This window comes from Vipera ursinii, assembly GCF_947247035.1.
Source record: "Vipera ursinii genome assembly, chromosome: 5".
Classification (NCBI taxonomy): Eukaryota; Metazoa; Chordata; class Lepidosauria; order Squamata; family Viperidae; genus Vipera; species Vipera ursinii.
In genome coordinates this window covers 29675192-29699342 of record NC_139518.1, presented here as the reverse complement: position 1 = coordinate 29699342, position 24151 = coordinate 29675192, and the positions used below count along the sequence as shown (strand labels likewise).

Here is a 24151-nt window from a genome sequence, read left to right as displayed (position 1 = left end):
TGCCTCAGCTGGAGCTTCAGGGCTCGGCAGAAGCCCCAGAATCTGTGCGCACAGCTGCAGGCTCATTGGAGCTTCCAGTGTACCAGAAAGAGAAAAGGAGGAGAAGGAGGGTGGAGAGGAGAAGCTATGAAAGGAGCAGGTTTTGGTGGGGGGAAAAAACACGGAGAGAGAAGAGGCTTTTGTTAGTGAAGCAATGAGGAGAGCGAGTGAGAAAGACCTTTCCAAGTGACGGAGGAGTAAGTGAGCGAGCGAACGAGCAGACGGCCTTTGGAAGTGACAGGCAGTGAGCGAGCGAGCGGCCTATGGAAGCAACGGGGCAATGAGTGAGCGAGTGAGTGAGCGAGCAAGCAAGCAGCCTTTGGAAGCGAGAGGCAGTGAGTGAGCGAGCGAGCAAGCAAGTGGCCTTTAGAAGTGACAGGGAAGTGAGTGAGATAGCGAGTGAGCAAAGCAGCCTTTGGAAGCGACAGGCAGTGAGTGAGCGAGCGAGTAAGTAAGTGGCCTTTGGAAGCGACAGGGAAGTGAGTGAGATAGCCTACACAACCCTAAACCATTTACCCAAAGGTAGCAGGTAAAAGCACTTACTTTACATTTCTGATGGTTACTTGTATAGGTTACTTTATGCTGAGAACTGGAATTGCCCTGCTTTTCTGCTTTGATAATATTATGCTGTCTTCCATTCAATTGCTGGATAATAGATTAAGAAAAAAAAACAGAATAACTTTCCAGTTTTTCCACTTATTTAAAATATTACACAAACAGCTATTTTTTTTTCTCACATAGTACTATAAATTAACAGGCCAACAATATATACTCAACAATTTTAACAATAATTTTTATGGGACATTATCTATTTTGTTTCTTTTGATAATATTATGGAACAGAATTTCAAAACATGTAAAAAATCAACTTCTCTGATATATACACAAATAACTAAAGTGCTCAAGGCACATCTAAGAATTATTTCTTCTTTGGGCATATACTAGTCTTGCTGCAGTTATATCATCATCATCATCATCATCGCCATTGTCTATCCACTGCAGGACGAAGGCCTCTTCTGCATGTTTCTACCAATACGATCTCTTTCGTGGATGCTTTTTATCAAGTGGGATCCATTCTATAACTTAGCAAGCTAAGCATAATTTTCAAGAACAACCTCCCCCTATGCCTGAAGAGAAAAGTTTTCAATCAATCGATACAAAAACTACGAGTGGCGCAAAGAGTCATGGAAAGGTACGTGCTCGGCATTACAAGACAAAATAGAAAGATTTGCATATGGATTAGAGCACAAAAATATATGATATCACCCAGAGAGTAAAAGAATTTAAATGGAAATAGGTTGGTCACATAGCAAGAAGAATTGATGGCAGCTAAACCAAGGCAGTCATTGAATGGATCCCACTTGATAAAAAGCATTTTTATCAAAGTGAAAGAGACCTAAAACAAGATGGATTGATAACATCAGCAAGTTATTGTGAGCCTAACTGGCAAAAGCTCAGAACCATATTGGTTGGAAACATGAGGAAGAGGCCTTCATCCTGCTGGGGATAGACAATGGCTAAGATGATGATGATGATGAATTGCTATAAAAGAAAATCAGAAATCATTTCTTTACAATCTTTTTTTCTTTCCTTCGATTTTTCCACATTTGTCTTTGCTCCTTTATTCTTTCCTTTTTTCATTCTAAATATTTGGTGATCTTAGTTTTTATTCTGTTTTCAAACTTCTAATAAAGTTTATTAAAAATAAGAACTATCATTTCCTCCTTTTATCATATATGTCTGGATAAATCTGCATTAATTATTCTTTTGTGTGTTTGTGTGTGTGTGCGCGCTCCTTTGGATCATGGTTGTTTGTTTTGCTCTTGATTCTAGGCAAGTACCTGGAAAAGGTACTTGCCTGGAATCAAGAGCAAAACAAACAATTCCTGCAATTTTCTTAGCAAGGTTTCTGAAGCAGTTAGCCCTTGCCTGCTTCCAAGGTCTGAGAGAGAGAGAGAGTGAATGGCACAAAGTCACAGCTGGCTTCATGCCTAAGGCAAGACTAGAACTCATGGCTAGCCTGGTGCCTTAACCACTACACCAAATCAGCTCTGCTAATTATTATGACAATTATTAAGCCTTGTTCAAATTTAGCTATGTTTTTACTAGCGTAAGAGAATAACAATATCTTTATTTTTATGATAGGAACTGGGTAACTGAATTCACACTTACTTGAGTTGGAACAAAGAGGGAACGAGGAGAATGATTGAGGCCTCCTAGATGTGCTTTTTGGGAAGATACAGAAAAGGATTCAGATAAATATGAGTTGTAGGAACTCACAGCTGGCTGTGGCTTAACTATGGCTGTTAACTTCTGACTTCCTGTTTCAATTCGATAGCCATAAGAGATGTTAATTAAGGCACAAGCTGGTATACGGTATCCTCTGGAAGGTGAACTCCTAATGAAAGAAAGGAAAGGAAAAGAATTTTGTCATGGTATTATTCATATAATTTCAAACTACATATTAATTTTTTTACAGAATATAAATATTTAATATTTTGGATGGAACATAAAATGAACTTAACACACTTCAGACCCAGTTTTATGAGGTTGAATGGCTGAATGGAGGTATCTTTGATCTCTATTTCTCATCAATAAAATGACAGTTTATAAATTTACAATGACAATAAAAATGGATAATAAAGAACACAATTACTAGAAAAAACATTTTTAGTGTTACCTTAACAATTATTTTATGTCTCTGAAGTTCTATTAAACACTTAAGAAAAACAAGCAATTGTCAGCAACAAACCTTATTGTCAAACCTCCATGAAATTCTTCATCAAACAGTACTTCATACAGCACATCAGATTCTCTGCTAGCTAAAGAAAATATACATTGTAAGCAATATCATCAAATGTGAAATTGCTAGAGAAAAAATATTATTGCTTTATTACAATTTCTATATTCAAAGACCACTGTATTTATCTCTAGAGCTATATACAAAGATTAGAACTTCCAATTAAGAATTTTCAGGACTGTCCTCTATACTGGCTTCCCTTCCTAGTCAATATAGCTGACTACTTAGATCAGAGTTTCCCAACCTTTCGGGGTTGGTAACCTGGAGTGGGGGGAGGGGGGAAAGAAGGGATGGTTTTGTGGGAGGGGTAAATGTGTGCACGCTTAGGTGCCTATGCATGAATATCTGTTGCTCACGCGAGTGGAGCTGCGAATGCTTGTGGCAACTCTCACGCAAGTGGGGCCAAAAACACCAGCGATGCTCATGTGAGTGGGACCGAGAATGCTGGCGATGCTCGTGTGAGTGGTGCCATGAATACCAGCGATGCTTGCATGAGTTGGACCGTGCACATGTGCACACACACACACCAACCAGCCACCTATGCGGCCCAGTGGCCAAGGCCCGATAGTGGGCAGTAGCCCAAAGGTTGGGGACCCCTGACTTAGACCATCTTCACCTATATGGTTCCCTCCAAATGGTTTGTATTATAAATCCCAGAATTCCCAAATATTATGACTAATGAGACGTTATAATCCAGAGGCAGAACTCTTTGATTCATTTTTATAATTCCCACAGCTGTGCCAAAGCACGCCATCAGATTTGGTTTTCAGCAGCTCACTTATAATAACAGAACAAATATTTCTACCCTGTACACTCTGGTGCTGACTATGCACCCATTGTAAGAATTTTTCTGGCCTTCCTGATGAAGTTACAGTCCGCAACACTAAGTTAAAATAAATTGGTTTAAATGAAATAAGAATTTCTGTAACGGGAGTGGAGGTTACCTCTGTCACACATCTTGAAATAATCTGTTGATGATTTCTGTATTATTGACTTATGTGCTTCAATGAGCTTTAAAGTAGTTGCAGTCTTATTAGAGAAATACCACCAAAGCCATGGTGTTTTTAAAATGAGAATATGTACAAAGACAATGTTATGTGAGTTTGTGCATTCTCAGCCTTCCAAAACAAGAAAAAAATGATCAAAGAAGACAACTGGTAGCAATGTGTTTTTCTTATATTTTATGCAAATAACAAATTAATATAGTTAGGGCTTCCCCACGTTTGGTTATACTGTAGAAACATGTTCCCAAATGTTCATTAGTTCTAAGTGCTACAAAAGCACTATAGATCTGTTTCCCTATAACAAATCATCCAACCACAGTTGCCTACTCCATTCCCCAATAATCAAGGGCTGTAGAGTGTAGACATTATGTTTTAAAAAAGATTAACAGCAGAGGCCACATAATATGCAAACAAAACCATTATGTCAATTCTTTGGATCCAAAGTATACATATGAAATGTCATTTGTAAAACAGCTTTCCAATTCTTTCCTGTCCCCAAATTTCTACATTTTGAAAGGTCTAGAGGCCCTTTAAAATAGCTTGAACTACCGTCCAGGGTAATGCAATAAAACAGCAGAGGCCATTTGGTGCAGACACATTCTTATTTTCAATTGCAACCTGTGTGATTCAGGTGAATCTCCAAGAATACCAAGAAAAGTATAGACAAGCCCCACACAGACTTTTGAATTTATCTCATTAAAACCAACAAAAAGATCTATCTTTTTAACTTCAGTAATTTTGGATAAGTATCCAGTTGATAGTAATCAGCATTTTTTAAACATAGAAATCATTCACAAATCAAAGGCAGGATTATCAAAAGCTAAAAAGATATTCAATCGTACCTCCTTTAATTCCTATTATAGTACCACGAAGTCCAAGGGGAACAGAAAAGTTCTCTCTCACATTCACAACACGATCAAACAATCGATAGTCTGCATCTTGATCTGGTAAAATTCCATGTTGTTGTTCTAAAGGCTAATAAAACCAAAGATTTAAATTACAGCAAAAATACCTAAATATGAATATAACATAGAATAAAAGTAGTTATATATGTCTCTTGTGTATTACTTTTATGTGCAATTTATTAAAATGAAAAGATAAATAATCATGTAATGTCCTCTTCACTATAATGATCTTATGATGCAGGAAGCTTTCTCAGTAGAAAGCAATCAGACTCCAAATTCGGCCAGCAGAAAATATAGTAAGGTTCATCTATGCCAGACATGTCAAACACAAGGCCCGGGGGCTGGATGTGGCCCGCAAAGTGGTTTCATGTGGCCCGCGAAGCCATCCTGGAAACAGTGAGGGAACGGCCCCCACTGCCTTGGCCCTGGCCCAGAAACCCTCCTCCTGCCAGAGACCCTCAGATCTGTCCCACTCCTGCCCAGGCCCCTATAGGCACCCTTGATGCAAATGATGTAGAGCTGGCCACGCCCACCCAGCAGGCCATACGCACTCTAGCCACTCCCACCCAGCAGGCCATGCCCACCCTGGCCACACCCACCCGGCCCCTTGAGGGCAACCGCCTTGCTGATGCGGCCCTCAATGAAATTGAGTTTGACACCCCTGATCTATGCCATCGAACCAGCATTGCCATTTTTTACACACCTTGTTTATTAGTTTTACAAAAGAGATCCCCAAACTTTTGGGCACCAAGGACTGGTTCCGTGGAGAAAGGTTTTTCCACGGACCGAAGGGTGCATGGTTTTGTGTGCTGCCTGCATCCTACACATGGGGCTTCGCTTGTTTGTGCGGACTGGTTGTTGGCATGCCGTGGCTCGGTATTGGTCCACAGACTGGGGGTTGGGGACCCCTGTTTTACAATAAGTAAGATAGAGGAAAAAAGAGGAAGCTGGTATCAAACATGAAGCCTCCCTTGAGTCAAGCTTAACTCTCGATGATTACATGATACATTCATATTTCTTTCTTGGCAACAGGAAATTGATTTGCTACTGCCTTTACCAAAAATCCCCATGCAACTATAGTTATATTAAACTTACTCTGTATAATAAGTGAGGTTTCACTGTCACACGCACTTTCTTGTTACTTTTTCTTTGCTAAAAAAGAAAAAATTATTGGATGAAATCATTCATAGGTTATTATTACGTTACAAAGTTAAACAGTCATATATTGTAGCCCACATAAATGATAACACTGATAGTGAATCTATCTATATTCCTTAGCTTAATGTGTATCACTCAACTTAATTTTAAAACCATTCTGTAAGATAAGTTTAGGAGTTCTGTAACAGCTCTCTGACTTAATGGATCTTAATGGATGACCCATGAAAAAAATACGATCTTTATGTAAAAAGATTTAGTCATTCCCATTCCAAATATTGTATTGAGAGACAATCACATTATATAACCAATGTAATGGGTATTCTAAACTACTCTCATTTAAAGTTCTCCAACACCAAATACTGATCTACATAACTGAGTATAAAGGAAGATAACCCAACAAGAGCAGAACAGAGATGAACCCTATGAACAAAACCTTCAGTATAACCTTTGATGTATGTGACTTCATGAATTGTAAACTCTATTCAAAGTTTATCTAAATTAAGGTGGCTCAGAGGCCCCCAACCTTTTGAATACCAAGGACCCGTGGACAGAGGTTTTTCAGCGCACCGGAAGAGGTGTGGTTTTGCACGCTACCTGAATCCCACAGATGGGGCTTCACTTGTTTGTGCAGCCTGGTTCCTGGCATGCTGCAGCCCAATGCCAGTCCACGAACCAGGGGGTTGGGGACCCCTGAGGTGGGTAATAGAGATTATCTATATATAAACAAGTGAGTTATCTGGTAAGCTGGTAAGATCTCCTGCATGCTTTATTTTTTTAAATGACTTTTTATTGCTTTACAGTCTAAAATTACACTCAAATATTCATAATGGACAACATTCTAATAGCAATCTAAATGACTTTTGAAACCTAATTATAATATACTGTGATAAGTATGAAATAATTTTATGTACCTTGCATTTGTCTATTTCTTCTTCAATCTTTTCAATGATAGCTGCATCCAGAATTTGCAAATCACAAGATGAACGTGAGAGTGTACTGACAGGATGAGCCTTTAGCCATGACATGATTTCTTGAACCTTCTCAGCACTATGTTAAAATTTATTCCATATTAATAATCATCAAGATGTAAAATCTGATATAGTCAACATGTAAATATTATCAAGTGGCAAATTATTATGTATTATAAAGATTTGTTTTTAATATGTCCTAATGTAAGAAAAATAGATATAAGCATTGCCCCAAAGCTTAAAAATTACATCAAAGCTATCAAAGCAAATCTGAAAATTATAATCCAATTATTTTGTTTGGTAGATATAATTTTATTACTGGTAACCATTTGTTCTATGCCACACACTAAATAAATAAATAGGGCAAAAAGAAAAAACCTCTACAAGAGAAATGGGATTATTTTTATATATCAACTCCTATAATTCCTTGGACCTAGATTACATCTTTTCAAAATAACAATAGTGTTCTTAAGAGACAAAAAGTATGTCTGGAATTAATATATTCTTCAAATAAACGCAGATATGGTGCCAATTAGTTCAACATAATACTAGAAGGGGATTAATCCAAACGATTACAGCAAAGTGCAAAAATATTTCAGAAATCAGACCCAGTGACAAAACTTGTAGTGTAGGCTTAAGGTACAGTATTGAATTTGTCCAAGTTTATTATACCTTAAATTTCTAAACTTTGCAATTTAGGACAAATATAGGAAATCTCCATTTTATCAAATAAATGGGGCCTTGAACAAAATCCTCTTCCAATCTCTCTCTACAAGTGCATTATTTGCAGCAAATGAAAATTAAAGTGGACGATACTTGAAAGAAGGTAGTCGTTACCTAACTTTTAATAACCTAGTGTGTAATCTCAACAAACATGAACCTGTGGATCTCAGCCTAAGGGGGAAAAGATGTAGAATGACTAAGATCAATATATTTAAGACACCTACAATGGCAGGCTGTACTTTGATGACTCTGCAATATCCATTTTGGCTTTCTGCTTTATTTTACATTTGACACTTTTCTGTATATGGAAGTGGAAATGGCTGCTATTGGGTGCAATACACTTTTGAATGGAGTTTACCCACATCCCTTAAGCTTTGTCTATGGAAATTCTCAGTCATCCAGGTCATGGTTGTCCCAAAGATGCTTTTTCAAAAGGCAACTGGACTAAAGTATTTCTAAAGTATTCATATTTTAAATATTCCATATATGTATACTCCTGCCACTGTACACACAAGACAGCCATGAGATGATTTCTCATTCCCTTTTCACCATGAAGCACCGTTTTGAAATAAAATAACAAAAGCAGGTTTTGACATTTTATAATTGGAATCAATAATAATTTGGAAACACCTCAAGCATCACTTGAACATCACTGGGATTGACAAAATCACCATCAGTCAATTGCAAAGGTAGCTTTACTTGGAACAGCTTACATCCTGCGACAATATTTTCAGCATTATCAAATACTGTAAGATCTGCCTATCCCTAGTCCTTGGGAAAGATTCGATAGAACTATCAAATCCAATCTAATCATCTCACTGATTGTGCAACCAAATTTAATAACTGGACTTAGTCTTTGCCAGCCTCCCAAATACCTGGCAAATAATATTTTGACTGATTGATAGTAACTAGACAGCCTACAACCATGAAAGAATACTGCATGAAATTGTTCCTCCTTGAATCCAAGGACTCGTCTACTAAATTTGAACTAGCAATCTTCAGGCTGATTGTCTTTGCAAGATCAGAAAATTTATCTACTTATTTACTAATCTACCAAAAAATATGAACTACATACCCATTCTCCTCTTCACCAGGCCAAATGTCATCTTCATAAAATATATCTTCTGGACTATTTTTGGCTAAGTAAGTAAAAAGTTCTGGTACCCTGAAAAATAAATTGTGTATGGTTTGCACTGAAACACTAATGTAACCCAGAGCTATAACTTTTAAAAAGTTACAGGGTTTTTTCCCAGTATAATGCAGAAGCAATCATGTGACTTTCATGTTATGAAAGATATGGATACAGTTTTCTATCACACACAATGGTAGTATAGTACCCAAGGAATAATCCACTATATTCACATGGAAAGTTTTAAAATTATTTTAAAATATTTCTTCATCCAGCCAATATACTACTAAAATTATGGAGATTTTCCGTCATCCAGATCACAGTTATCCCAAAGGTGCTTTTTCACGAGGCAACTGGACTTTCTTGTTTTTCTCTGAAGACATTTAGCTTCTCATCCAAGAAGTCTTCAAAGAAAAACAAGAAAGTCCAGTTGCCTCGTGAAAAAGCACCTTTGGGATACTAAAACTTTGATTCCTCTAACAAGAAAATGGTGTATCGTAGGGCAAAACGTTTGAACCAAGGTACAGTACCTCAAATGAGCTAACTTACAGAATGCATCCAAAATTCCAGGGCTAATGGAACTGAAATTTGGCCAATTTTAAAACCTTTAATGACATAAAAATAATCATAAAACTGTTTATGGCATAATACAAATTATCATAAAACATTCCGTGTGCTGATGTTTGACTATGATATACAGTTCAGTAGGGGCTATTTTCAAGGCAGGACATCTCTGATCATATCTGTTTTTCCAGTGAAGGCAGTACATTAGAAGCTTTGTCAATGTTGAAGACATTGAGGAATCTGATAAGGAAATATCACTGAAAATACGATGCAAGCAGTCACTTGTTGTCTGGTACATTATCAAACAATGAAATGCCCTCCGGGTGAGATTCAAGGTGCTGGTGATGACCTATAAAGCCCTAAATGGCTTGGGTCCGGGTTATCTGAGGGAACACCTGCTGCCAGCATCAAGTTCCCTTCATCCAGTGTGCTCACACAGGGAGGGTCTTCTCAGGGTGCCGCCGGTAAAAGACTGCCGGCGGATAACACCCAGGGGAAGGGCCTTCTCTGTGGGTGCGCCTGCCCTCTAGAACCAGCTACCAGTGGAGCTTAGGACTGCCCCTGACCTTCGTTCATTTTGCCGGGATCTGAAGACCTGGCTCTTTGAGCTCTCCAGCCCAGGCTGAGAATTTTTAACTGGGGTTTTTATTTTTAGGGATGATTTAATCTTTTTTAAATTGTTTTTAACTTTTGTACTGGTTTGGTTTTATATACCCTGTAAACCGCCCTTTCGGGAAAGGGCGGTATATAAATCTAATAAAATAAATAAATAAATAAATAAATAAATACTATCCTCAAAACTGGTTAAATCTGGGAATCAACATTGTTTGAAAGAAGAATACATAATTTTTGGCACAATATGTCTTTTATTTAGTTATTTTTGTTTTTAACTGGCTATTAACTACCTGGAGTCTAAGTGACTAAGCAGTCATACAAACTGAAAAAATAAATATATAGAATAAATCATAAATACCTAAACCCAAAATCAAAGCCAGTAAGATTAAGAGGCCAGTTGCTAGGGAGAAACAATATTTAGGTTACTAAATAGATGAAATAAAGAGAATGCTTCAATAGACTGTTAGCTGGATCCAACAAAGCTCCCTACAATAATGCTATACAACATTATCAATCACAAGGATATACATACAAGTCTACAACAAATTTTAAGCTTACCTTTCTAAATATTCAGCTAGAAACTGTTCCACTGCAGAGGAGTACATCCATTCATTTCCAACTTTTTTAGTGTAGCCAGGGACTTCTTCATTCCTCTTATTGAATTTCAGATTTAAACCTACATTTGCTTTATGGTCTCCACGTGGACTGCAAAACAGATGGCGAATGTTAACTCTATTTATTGCAATTTACTAAATTTCTAATACTAATTTTACTATATATTAATACAATATTCAGTTTTCAAATGTATCAGCAGAAAAAGAGCAGAGGATGAATATTAATAAAATTTAAACTAAGTCTGAATGATTTATTTAGCAAAATACATGCTCATAGTCACTCATGGCTTGGTTATTTCCATGCTGGATTTCTGTAACATGATCTATGGGCTGCGGCCACTTGGCCACTGGGCTGCATGAAGAGATGGCCATGCACTCACACCCCCACACACTCATGCTAGCGGCGAGCATCCCACTGGCCCCGCCCTGAGCGTCCTGCCAGTGCTACCACCACCCCACCCCCAAGCGTCCCACTGGTGCTAGCGCCGTCCCCAGCACCGCCCCACCCCCCAAGGGGGAAGTACATGAAACCAAGCCACCTCTGGTCCGCAGAAAAAATGCTCTCCACGGAACCAGTCCCTGGTGCTCAAAAGGTTGGAGACCTCTGATCTATAGTACAAGAGTTTATCTTTGAAGCTCACCCAGAAATTACAACCAGTTTAGAATGTAATAGCACACACAGTTCTAGGTATTCTATGGTTTGCCCTTATCATACTGCTACTGCCTGAGGTGCTATGACTCTCTGTTTCTTTCCTGGCATAATTCAAAGTGTTGGTGATCATCTTAAAAGCCCTGAATAGCACACGGCCAGGTTATTTGTGGAACCTCCTCTCCATGAGGGTATCTATCAGTCCTAACAGATCAAATAAGGTCCGTGTGCTTGAAATCCCCTCCTTAAACCCTATCATCTGGCAGAACCTAGGAGGTATGCCTGCTGTGTAGTTGTACCTACCTGACAGGACTGGAGCTATCAGAAACTGATGCTAAGGCATTCAGTATCCTCTAGAGGTCTTGCCATAGGGTGCCTTTGGAAATGAGTGCTTTGATTCCTTACAGTTCCAAATGAAGCACCATCTGTGTATTTACTTGGAGACAACCTAGGAAGACCCTGAAGAAGTTATGCTGAGCCTTCAAAAAGTCATAGCTGCCTAAATGCTTCAAGGGGACACATTAATCTTATCAGTTTCACTGCTCAGCATGTGAAATATGTTCTGCCTCCATATCTCTAATTGCTTCTCTTCTTCCTGTTTTCATTTTTCTTTCCTGATAAATTATGCTCAAATTCAACCTATCCATGCTTTGGAATCTGTTTTAAAAATGTACATACAAGAATTTCACATGGGGAAGAGGAGGATAGAAAATTAGACAAAGCATTTTATAAAGGAAGTACAGTTGGGAAAATAATTTTAAAGGTTGTAAAATGGGGCAAAACTCAACTTAACAAATTTCTCACTTAGCAACCTAAATTTTGGACTCAATTGTGATCATAAGTTGAGAACTACCTGTAATGGCATTTCAAACTCTTGTGGGTCAACTGGCCTTCTGATGAGCTTTCAAGTGCCAAAATATTCTCAATGAGTTCACTGGCTCACAAAAAGGGACAATCCTTAGTGATGCAAAAGTGCAGTGAGTTATGTTTTGAAAAATAGTATTTGCGCACTTATCTCATCATACTTCATAAAGGTGTTCTTTCCCAATTGTAAATTAAAAACTGGGCACAGCTAACATAAAATTGTCTTTCTTGACACTGCACAATCTATTCTCTCTATACTAAGTGCACAAATAAATGGAGGAGGTCTACTTCCATTAATTTTTCTCTGTGAAGACCAATATTCAAAGCAAATAGGAAGAATCAGATTAACAGCATTTTAATTTGGGTTTAATTCAAATGTAATTAGATAACTCACTGCAAAATGGTATTATATTCCAAACTTACTTTCTCCTGGCTCCTCTTCCAATAAAAATGCTTCCTGTAAATCTTGACACAAGATAGCTGCTCACTCCAAGGCGACTGGCCAATACATATGCAGGATTATATTTCACAGAATATTTCTAAAATATCAAATATTTACATTTAATATTTGAGAACTATATTAACATTTATCGAAACAAAAATACGGAGCCTTTGGAAGTCTACAGATTTGTTATGCAATATATTTCTAAGGAGAAGTCTTTATATAAGATATCTCATGAAGTGGACTTGTATCAACATTCTTCAATTCACAGGCAAATGTATACAAGCAAGCAAGTAGGATGTCAAGTCCCAGCTGAAGAAGCCCAATCAAGCAAAACACCAGAGTCATAGCGTTCTCTAATGTAAACTTTTATTGGACAAGAATCAAACCGGCATAACTGAACTAAAGCTAGCTCTGAGGAAATGGCGGGAAGCAGATAATTAAAAGAATAAAATCCTCCCTCCCCTCTCTGACAGTTCAGGTCACATTGTCCAATACATCTTCTGATAATTGTTATGACAAGAACCTTCTATTCGCCAAAACAACAGCTCTCAGTTGTTATGGTGATAAAAGACACCTGTAGACCCCAAACTCTCCCAAACCACACTCCCGTTCTGTTGGCGAGCAAGAAGAATTAGAGCTGTCCTAAAGGCAATACATTTTGTAGCTTAACACAGGATATGTAATTTCTGAAATGATATGTAATCGGATAAGAAACTACTGAGGTTCACAGTGTATCATTTCTAATAGAAAAACAAAAAGAATAAAAATGATGAAGCCAGCATTTGTTGAATAAAGAGCAGAAAGAGGTACTACGAGAGTGATGGGGGGCATTAATATGTCAGGAAAAGTTGGCTGTTGGAAGAAAAGAAAAACAGAAAAAAGAAAAAAAATTCTTTTTGATAAATTTACAAAGAAATAAAAAAAATATATAGGTAGTCCTCAACTTACAACAGACTGCTTGAAAATTCAGATGCTTGGCAACTGACTCATATTTAGGACAATTGCAATGTCCAAGGCCATGTGATCACCTTTTCCGACCTTTTGACAAGCAAAGTCAATAGGGAATCCAGATTCACAACCATCATACTAACTTAACAACTCAGTGATTCACTTAACAACCATGGGCATAAAATACAAATGAAAATTAAAATAGTGGGAAAATGGGAAAAGAGAGAAGGATGAAGGGAAGAACATAAGTAATTATATGTATAGGTAATTTTCTAATCTAATCAATGGAGGAAGCTTATAATTCTAAAATGGCAATATGTTTCTTTAAAGAATATTTAAATAAAAAAACTTGAAAACTAGTTCAAAATACTTTAGAACCTTTAGATTCTAGTGTATGTGTATAAAAATATAATAGAAAAAGATGAAAGTAAAAGAATGTTGCTAATTATTTGAAGATTTTTCCATAGTGATGAATTATTTCCCGAAGGATTAACATGAACTCTGCAAGGTATTCCACTGCTAGAGAAATAACACTTACATGCTGATTCTGTATTAAGATATCAAGCTGAGGTTCAATTGGAATGCTGAAAACAACACGGATTCTGCCATCTGAGATAACATCAGAGGAATCCTGAACCTAAAAAAATAATAATTGATATACTCAAGTTCACAATGGAAAAAAGTCTTCCAAATATCTCTAGCGATTACAGGTAGGTCTTGACTTACGATTGTTCACTTAACAACAGTTCAGATTTAACAGCTTTGGAATGTGTGCTTTATGGCCTGTAAAGTATTTCTGATTATTGCACTTACCCATCTGTCACATGATTATGATCTGGTTGTTTGACAACTTGTTTGTATTTACAACCAGTTACGAGCATCCTATTATCATGTGACTGCCATTTACAATCTTCTCTGCCAATTTCTACAGAAAGTCAATGGGGTAGCCAGAAGAAAAGATTGGAAGATGCTGCTGCCTGACAAAAAGACATTATCTTTGAGGAATGGCTGAAAGAGCTGTCTGCCAAAGGATTTCAGATCCATGCCTGCTTGACACAGAGCTGAAATCCTTACTGCCTGCTTGCATGGAGCTGAAATCCTTCCACAGGGAGCCAGTCCCCAGTCCCCAGAAATAACATAACAGAGAGCCAAAATTAAGCAGGATTTTCAGCCTGAATGGAAAGGCAGCATGTAAGGTGAGGAGTGTGGGTGCTTCAAGAGGGTGGGGAGGCCCAGTGCAGTCACTTGGATTCCAGCAGGGAGGATTTTCAGCTCCTGAGCAGGAAGACATTTGTGCTTAGTCTGCACCGGCCTCACTCATTCTCGAGGTACCCTGCACTTTTTACCTCTCTCCACTTAACAAGTGCAACCAGGAATGCCAATATTATAGACATTAAGTAAGACAATCATGTGATGTCTCATTAACAACCACTTCACTCAACACCCGAAATTCCTGTCCTAATTGTAGTTTTTAAGCACCTTTTCTGTGGAAAAAAAAATGAGGTGGGAATATTATGTATGTTGCTTGGAGTTCTAGCAAATAAAGACAAGACAAAAATCTAATGAATAAATATATTTTAAAAAGAGATAAAAGCAATTACAAAATCATATATTCAACAGACAAATGATAGCTCAAAAAACTATAGATAAGCATTTGATCTATTTCTGATAGCTTTAAATTTATAAAATGAAAGATTATTTTGAAACTAACTTCTCCTGTGCAGCCATAGTAAGGTGTTCCTATCATGAAAACTGTGCATCCAAAAGGGAATAGGTCATCCAAAGTTTTTAGTTTGGAGAAGTGGCAATCAAAAGTTTTTATATCCTGTCAAAAAAGCCAGAAAGATACATCACATTAAGACAGACATGTCAAACACAAGGCCTGGGGGCCAGATCCGGCCCGCGAAGTGCTTTCATGCGGCCCGCGAAGCCATCCTGGAAACAGTGAGGGAATGGCCCCCACTGCCTTGGCCCTGGCCCAGAGACCCTCCTCCTGCCAGAGACCCCCAGATCTGTCCCACTCCTGCCCAGGCCCCCCCATAGGCACCCTTGATGCGAACAATGTAGAGCTGGCCACGCCCACCCAGTAGGCCACACGCACTCTAGCCATGCCCACCCAGTAGGCCACGCCCACCCTGGCCATACCCACCCGGCCCCTTGAGGGCAACCGCAATGCTGATGCGGCCCTCAATGAAATTGAGTTTGAGACCCCTGCATTAAGACAATCCAAACTAACCACTGTATTTATTTATTTATTTTTGGGACTTATATGCCGCCCTATCTCCCAAAGAACTCAGGGCGGCTAACAACAATAAAAATACAGCAATGCAAAAGTTAAAAACAATTAAACTAACAGCCCCAATAAAATAATTAAAATTAATAAATTAAAATTTAAAAACATTTTTAAAATCCCTATCATCAGTCCAGGTCAGCCTGATGGAAAAGGAATGTTTTAAGGCTGCGGCGAAAGGACTAGAGATCCGGGGCCGTCCGAAGCTCAAGGAGAAGTTGGTTCCACAGGGCTGGCGCTCCCACAGAGAAGGCCCTCCCCCTGGGGGTCGCCAGCCGACATTTTCTAGCCAACGGCACCCTGAGGAGGCCCTCTCTGTGCGAGCGCACTGGGCGATGGGAAGTCGTTCCCGGCAGCAGGTGGTCCTGCAAGTATCCCGGTTCTAGGCCATGTAAGGCTTTAAAGGTAAGTACCAGCACCTTAAATCTCACCCGGAGGACAACCGGTAACTAATGCAGCTCACGCAGGAGGGGTGTAATATGGGAGTATCGGGATGCTCCCATCACTACCCGCGCAGCCACATTCTGCACCAGCTGGAGCCTCCGGGTGGTCTTCAAGGGCAGCCCCATGTAGAGAGCATTGCAGTAGTCTATACGGGAGGTAACGAGTCCGTGAGTGACCATACGTAAAGCATCTCGGTCCAGATAGGGGCGCAACTGGCGAACCTGGGAAAATGCCCCCCTGGCCACGACTCCTATATGATCTTCAAAACTAAGCCGTGAATCCAGGAGGACGCCTAAGTTGCGTGCCCTATCAACGGGAGGTAACACCTCTCCTCCCATAACCAAAGATGGAACCTCTTGGACTAAACGAGATGACGGTACGTAAAGCCATTCAGTCTTGGCCAGGTTGAGCTGGAGCCTGTTCTTCTTCATCCAAATCCATACCGCTTCCAGGCAACAGGACATCACGTCGAGGGCATCGCTGGGTTGGTTCGGGGTGGAGATGAAAAGCTGGGTATCATCAGCATATTGATGATACCTCACCCCAAAATCACGGATGATCTCACCCAGTGGCTTCATATAGATATTGAACAGAAGGGGCAAGAGTACTGACCCGAGGCACCCCACAACTAAGGGGCCCGAGAGGTAGGAGGAGAACCACCGTAAAACGGTGCCTCCCACTCCCAACCCCTCAAGATGTCGCAGCAAGATACCATGGTCGATGGTATCAAAAGCCGCTGAGAGGTCTAATACGACCAGGACAGAGGAATAACCCCTATCTCGGGCCCACCAGAGATCATCCACCAGCGCGACCAATGCTGTAACAATGCTTGCCAATGATTTATTTTAAAACAGCAAGTTTTACACTTCAGTGAAGATACTAATCCATGAATAAATTTATGACTTTCTATTAATTAATGTCCTTCACCTGTTCAGCACAGTCAATACCATCTTAAGTACAATACAGTTACTTATGACAAAAGAAAATGGTAGTGTTAAGAGTGATGAAGATCTGCTAATATTACTTCACTATTTATGTGTTTATGTAAATGTCTATGTAAATATAAATATGCATACATTTCTAACAAATTAAGAAGCTTAAGCTGAAAAAATATTTTAAATTTGACCTGTGCTAATAAATATGGATTGAACTGATAGATATGTAAATAGGTATAACAACAACAAACTTGAAAAGATCACCTTGACAATTGTCTGGTATGCAAAAGGTAGATTTTGCTTGGACCACTGCTTTTCAAAATACACTTCACCATTTTGATTTAACTGATATCTACTCCCAGTTAGTAACTGGGCATATACAATTATAGATGTTTCATTTATAATTACTCCTTTTCTTCTTTGGTAGCTGGTAAAAAGAACAAATTATACATTAAATTAGAATTTGCATTTTTTGAGAAATGGTATTTTAATAAAGAAAAAAGAAAAATTAATAATCATTTTGGGGGGGAAGTCAAACAAATAATAATAAAACATTAATTTAAACCTATTACTTTTTTCAAGAGTTTGCAAGGATTCCTAAATTAGACAAAAGGTAATAAAATTATTAAAAACCACTTTTCTAATAAACATTAGAAATTGTACATGTTATGGAAACTAGTAGTAGAGATAATACCCATGAAGCCTTAAGGTCTGACAGGGATATAAGGAAACTTCACTTATCTTCTTCCAGTCCAAGTTCCCATAATATATATCCAGCATATAGTTTGACTAAGTAAGGAGAGGATATAAAGCTGTGTCTTTTGCCAGTCGGAAGCCAGTCTGTTTCACCCAAACTGGGGCATCCTGAACTGTCCATAAGTTTTTCACGAAAACATTGAGATGTTCTGGGATTCTCATTTTTATGATCATAATCCATTTGATATAATTTGACATAATTGAAGTCCTTTGTATAATCCACAGGTCCCCAACCTTTTAGGTACCAGGGACCGGTTCAGTGGGGAGGTTTTCCCACAGACTGTTTCGTGTGCTGCCTGCATCCCATGGATGGGGCTTCGCTCGTTTCCGTGGCCCGGTTTCTGACATGCCGTGGCCCGGTGCTGGTCCACGGACTGGGGGTTGGGGACCTCTTTCAGGAGATGGTGACTTTCTTCATTCCTTGCAGAGGGTGCCCCTCCCCCACTGCATTTCTTGCCTGTTTTTTGCTGCCACCTGTGTGTGCGCCTGGCACGGATGGCTGCCATGAAGTTACAGATCAGCCACGGCCGGCCTGTTTTATCTCCTCTCCTCTCTCCCCTCCTCCTTCTTTTCCCTTCAGCTCCAGCTCACTCTGCCTCCTCCCCAGGCTGCATCTTTTTCTTCTTCTTTCCCTCTCCAGCCAAAACTGCTTTATTTTATAGCTTCTCCTGTCTCCGCCCCCTCCTCCTCCTTTCTCTTCCAGGTGAGCCGGAATTGCCAATCCTGGGGCCTTTGTCTCACCCCAGCAGCCTTGCAGCTCCTGAGGACTCTCTCAGGGCAAGTCCTGTGCTGCACCACTTTAGCTCGTTCCCTCCTCCCGTTACACCTGGCTAGGCTGGGCTGGGTCGCGTACCACCTACCAGGTGCCAATGTACCTGTACGCGTACCACCGGTTGAAAAGCCCTGCCTTATAGTATTCCTTGAGTTTGGAGTTCAAAATAATAGAGCTGAAGAAGGGAGGGACAGAAAACTGCAGGAGGTAGGATGAATTCAGACATTCAGCACAGTGAAAACAGTGGCACATATTTAATGTCCACATAAATCTTCCCCCCCTGTAACCTTTCTATGCTAGTGCCAATGAAGCTTATCTTTGTGTTTGTATCAAATAATCATATTCAGATCTGTAATGCTATCTGGATTACACAATAATATATTTAGGCATGCTTTATGGGCTGCTGAACAAAGTTGAAATTCTGAAAGCATGGTGTCCCAAAATAGTCAAAATAAGAAGCTTCCTTTTTTACAAAAACAATTCCATGGTGGAAGGAACAATAATTTATCACAAGGCAAACAAGTGAGGTATCTTCCTACCAACCATTTTATCTTCTTTACCACCACTACCTTTTTTTTCTTGCTTTGTTTGAGGCAGAAATTCACATAAACAAAGCATCCAAACACACATCATTTTTATATTCCAAGAATGCCTATGAGCTTAGACTAGAAGAATTTTTGGAAACAAGATAGTGCTGGAGATAAGGTTGTCTGCTTTATAATATGTCATCCTCCCAATTTAAACAAAGTCTAGTGGACTTAGAGCAGAATCGGGGCACAATGACATCTATGGCCAATAGGGTTATACTAATCTGAGATCTTGTACTTCTAAAACTTTCTCCTTCTCCTGTCTAAAGTACTTATGTAGTACACACAATTCTTTTCTTTACCCTTAGAGCTGTAGCCCTATTTAAATGTTGCCTATATGTGTATTTTTATTTTTTAATAAACTATAATTGAGTAAACTATAATTAAAATGCTATTACCCATTTTAAAGAAGTCAGCTTTGGCTTTACCACTTAACACTTAGGAATTCCAAAGATACTCCATGTGATACTCCATGCTCATTTCTATGGATACTGTATCAGAGAATGACCTCTAAAATGTTTACTGTGATCATGCCTTTAGTGGGATTTACTATATTCCACATTCACCAAAGCTACTAAATGCCAAAACTATATCTGACCATGTCTATGAGATTTTCAATCATCCAGGTCATGGTTTTTCCAAAGATGCTTTTCAAAACTAGACTTTGTTTTTCCTTTGAAAACATTTTACTTCTCACCCAAACTTCTTAAGTTCTGATCTGGTCTATATCTGACCATGCATTTCTAAATAAGCCATTTCCACAAAGCAACCTGCTCACTCTTAATTTTGCTTTAAAGTGTACAAACTATAAATCAGGTATAATCTTACTGTTCTGAAATTCCCTGGATTTCTTTTATCCATACATTATTTTCCTTTTCTCCAACAACTGTTACTTTAGTTGGTGGCACAGCATTTCCCCTATAAAGTTTTTGGGCTCCAGGACGCTCCTCCAAGTAAAACCTTAAATAAAAGCATGCAGTTAGTTTAAAATAATGCATTTTAAATTTTCATCTCAGTTTTAATATCATTACACAAGTTTTAAGTATCTTGAATTCAGTCAATATTGTTGGGATTCTTATGTTCTTTGAATTTGCTTTCCTGGAGAGCTTTCATAGTAATATCATCAGCACATGGGAGAGTAAAGCTATTGAATATTTATATACAAAAGCTTGCCTTTCCAGTCTTGACTGAGGTGTGATTTTTTCCTTGACAATTCCTTAATAAGGGTATTGTTTCTTCCCTAATTGTTTTCTTCCTATCTGGGTATTGCACACATTATTAGCATTTGGTTATGTCTTTTGAATTGCATGCAGATGGAATTTATGCATCTGTTGATAGCTGATTTGTGCAATTTGCTCCTGGTTGTTTGGTAACATTACAACTGTGCACAAAAGGAGTTGCATAGGAACTTACATACTGCAAAAGACACACTTCAGTAAGCCAGAATTTCAGCAAGAGGAAAAAGACTACACATACAGTACAACATCTTCCAATAAGTACACATACCATTTCATTAAAAAAGTACCTAGATAATAATTATCATATCACAAACTATCAAAAGGATAACTGCCATACGTTAAAAATTTCTGAGACACCCAACAGACCACCATAAGTACTTGATATTCCTCCAACACATAAACCAACAAAATATTTCCAAAATATCTTAAGCAAAGGCCCAGTAACCAAAGAAGAAAAAGGACTCATCTACAATGTATGCTGTAAAGCAGACATGTTAAACTCGCGACGTCACACAACGTATCGGAGCTTTTTCTCCATTGCCGGCAATGGGATGGGCGCGGTTTCCTGATGATGCGTCCAGCCCACGGGCTGGCAGTTTGACACACCTGCTGTAAAGACTGAAACAACAATTATACAATAACACAAATAGGTAGAAGCCTGGCAGAATGCACCCTTAACATCAACTGGAAGTTAGAAAACCTGGTGAAAGTTTCTTAATCTGTCAACACTTAGATAAATTCAAAGACAATTTTAAGCGGGAAACTGTTGAAATTTTAGGTCAAGCCAAAAGCAAAAAAGCTAGGAAATTCCTGAAATCTTGGCATTCTGAAAAAAAATCAAAGAATCAGAAGTCAGAATGGAAACAAACAGCTTAGAGCAGATTCCCCATTATAACCAGCACCTACATAAGCAGTAAACAGCCCTAGATAAACAATCAAGAAAGAAACAGTATCCTAATCAAAGAACTCTTAAGTAAGAAAGCACATCCCAACCAAGACAAGAACAAGGTACTATATATAAACAATCAGCAAACATCACTTTCCATGTACTTATGATGATACCTAGTGTGTAGTAATGAAACGTCTACAGGAAAGCAACTCAAGTTCAGCAAGCGACAAGAACTTAACAGTTTAACCAACCCTATTACATATTTTATTTATTAATCACATTTTTATCCCACCTTTACTACTTTATAAGTAACTCAAAGCAGTGAACATTCATAATACTCCTTCCTCCAATGAGGAGGGTGGTGCTGAGAGGATGTGACTGGCTCAAAGTCACTCAGCTGACTTTCATGCGTAAGGTGGAATTAGAACTCACAGTCTCCTGGTTTCTAGGCCAGTACTTTAATTTAACACATATATTATTTGTGAATGTCCCTAAGGTATTAGGTGAAATTGACTAGAAATTAACTTGCTAGTAACACAAATTGAAAGAAGAAACATTCTTGGAGCTTCTTACAATTTTGTTTTAATATGGGGTTGTTGTTTTTTTAAAAAAAATCTTATAAACTCTTGTTCCAACACCTATCTTCCAAAGTTTAGCCTTAAAAGATACATATATAGAAGCAAGTAAATAACTCTTCCAAATTTGTCTCTTACTTTGTTTCCCCATCAGATACAGCAACAGCTCTGGCTTCCTCAAGATGTGGCCAGTTAACAAAGACTGATTTCCCAAGTATCAAACTAGCTACTTTTTCTATACCCTACAGGAGAAAAATAATTGTTTAGTGCAGCAAAAGAAATCCATTTCTACATTTGTATATCAGGCTACATAAATCTTTTTTTAAAAAAATAAAATGGCTACAAGTAGTCCTCACATAACAACTTCCTTTTTAGATCGTTTGAAGTTATAATGATGCTGAAAAAGTAATTTTACAATCAGTCCTCACTCTTATGACCATCACAGGATACCTATGATCATTTGATCGAAATTCAGGTGTTTTGCAACTGGCAGGAATTTATGACCATGGTAGCAGCCCATAATCATGTGATTGCTATTTGCATGCTTAACAGCTGGCTTCCAACAAGCAGAGTTACAGGAGAAGCCAACAATAAAGTTGCAAGTCGTGGTTATATTATATCTTGCTTAATAACTGCAGAGGATGTCATAAGTCTGATGCAGTCATATGACATCTTACTTAATGACCTTGTTGCTTAGCAATGGAGTTTCTGGTCACAGTTGTGGTTGTTAAGTAAGAACTACCTATTTACATTTAGTAATTAAAACTAAATTTTGTTCTCCTTGGATTGTTTATAATTTTTATGAATAATAATTCATAAATACATGTATTATTTTAAACACATACTTGATGCAAGTTCTATTTTTATATGATTTAGATTTGTCAGTGAAACTTTGATGATATGCCTTATTTTAAATATTCTTAGCAAGACTGCCACAACATTAGGCACTCTTGAAAATATTATGCAGATCAATAGGCAAACACATCAGATTTTAGATGTAGAAATGAAAGTACTAACAACCTGATGTGTTGCCTGGTTTTATGGCCATTTTCTCTTTTGTGTAGCTTGGAAATAGACTATTCCCAGGTCTGCCAAGGTGCACATAGCCTCTGCCTTCTTTTCACATCAGATATAGATTTAAGTCAGCTGCAAGTAAAAATGTTGACTTTTTTTGGTGACGATGTCCAAAACATAGCATTTCCTGCACAAAGGAATCATTGCTCAACATTCAGAACAAGCATTAAAATAGCATGTTACTGTACCCTTCCAAGTTATCACCAGTACATGCAGTGAAAACACATCTAATGTCTCTTCCAAAAAGAACAAACCAGGTAAGACTAGTTCTTAAGATCAACTCAATTATAAATAAATCAGCAGTCAAGGAAAATCAGTACTCAGGACAAGTGTTTCTAATTATTTGCATTCTATATTCCATATACTGTAGCTTCTAGCCAGATTCTTTTATTCACAAACTTCCCAAATTTTCCCCACAATATTATCATCATACTATATTCAAAATGAAGTTTTTAATCCCCAATGGTTTGTACTGTTAACGTAAATTCAATAATATGTCCATTAACCTCAGAACTTACTTAACATATGGTAGAACTGTGGATAAATCATGTAATGATAATTTGCGTTCCTTAATTGAAGTATACCTCCTTCATCAGTGAGTTATCTCAATAAACTCTCAGACTTTCAACTAGGCTTTAATTACTATGTTTCAAACTGGTTGTCTAAGTGATGCATTAATAATGTTTATTAAATTAAGTTATTATTATGTGGTGTAATAGATAGCATAAAACTCTCAGGCTGCACAATGAAATCCAAACTACAAAGAATATTATTTCTACAAAACAAATTTGAGAAAACTACTTACCAACTCCTCTGAATCTTCTGCAGGTATAATTTTCAGCAACATATTTTCTCCATGACTGCTTTGCTGAAATACTTGCACCCCACTTTTTTTCAGACCAAACTAGGATAAGGGAAGAAAGACAGTATTTAATCCAAAAGAGGATCTCTCCCCTCAAATTACAGAACAAAATCCTGGGAAATACCATAATAATGCTAGAGATCCGAACTCCTGAAAATTCCTCTGCTGCATATAACATGCCCATATATTCACATATATGCATGTGAATGCATATATGTGAACATATATATATGCATTCACAAACACACAAAATAAAGGTTATGCTCACCATCACACACGTACACCCACACACAAAGCACCCCCTA

General features: G+C 38.2%; 1 protein-coding gene across 6 annotated transcripts in view; it reads right to left on the bottom strand.

Annotated features, from left to right (window-relative positions):
- XRN1 (5'-3' exoribonuclease 1) overlaps positions 1–24151 on the bottom strand; it is a 63237-nt gene that overhangs the window by 22894 nt on the left and 16192 nt on the right. For all 6 annotated transcript variants that reach the window (XR_014492602.1, XM_083363353.1, XM_083363349.1 and 3 more), the window contains exons 18-32: positions 23790–23888; positions 22049–22152; positions 20037–20168; positions 17358–17520; positions 15136–15249; positions 13963–14061; positions 12455–12570; positions 10463–10609; positions 8672–8761; positions 6817–6952; positions 5843–5899; positions 4685–4817; positions 2791–2860; positions 2211–2436; positions 583–684 (exon numbers count right to left, since the gene is read on the bottom strand). Coding sequence is in view for 5 of the 6 variants with exons in the window: in XM_083363353.1 (XP_083219479.1) it covers positions 583–684; positions 2211–2436; positions 2791–2860; positions 4685–4817; positions 5843–5899; positions 6817–6952; positions 8672–8761; positions 10463–10609; positions 12455–12570; positions 13963–14061; positions 15136–15249; positions 17358–17520; positions 20037–20168; positions 22049–22152; positions 23790–23888 (1788 nt within the window). In the remaining variant the exon portion in view is untranslated. The remainder of the gene's footprint in view (positions 1–582; positions 685–2210; positions 2437–2790; positions 2861–4684; positions 4818–5842; positions 5900–6816; positions 6953–8671; positions 8762–10462; positions 10610–12454; positions 12571–13962; positions 14062–15135; positions 15250–17357; positions 17521–20036; positions 20169–22048; positions 22153–23789; positions 23889–24151) is intronic.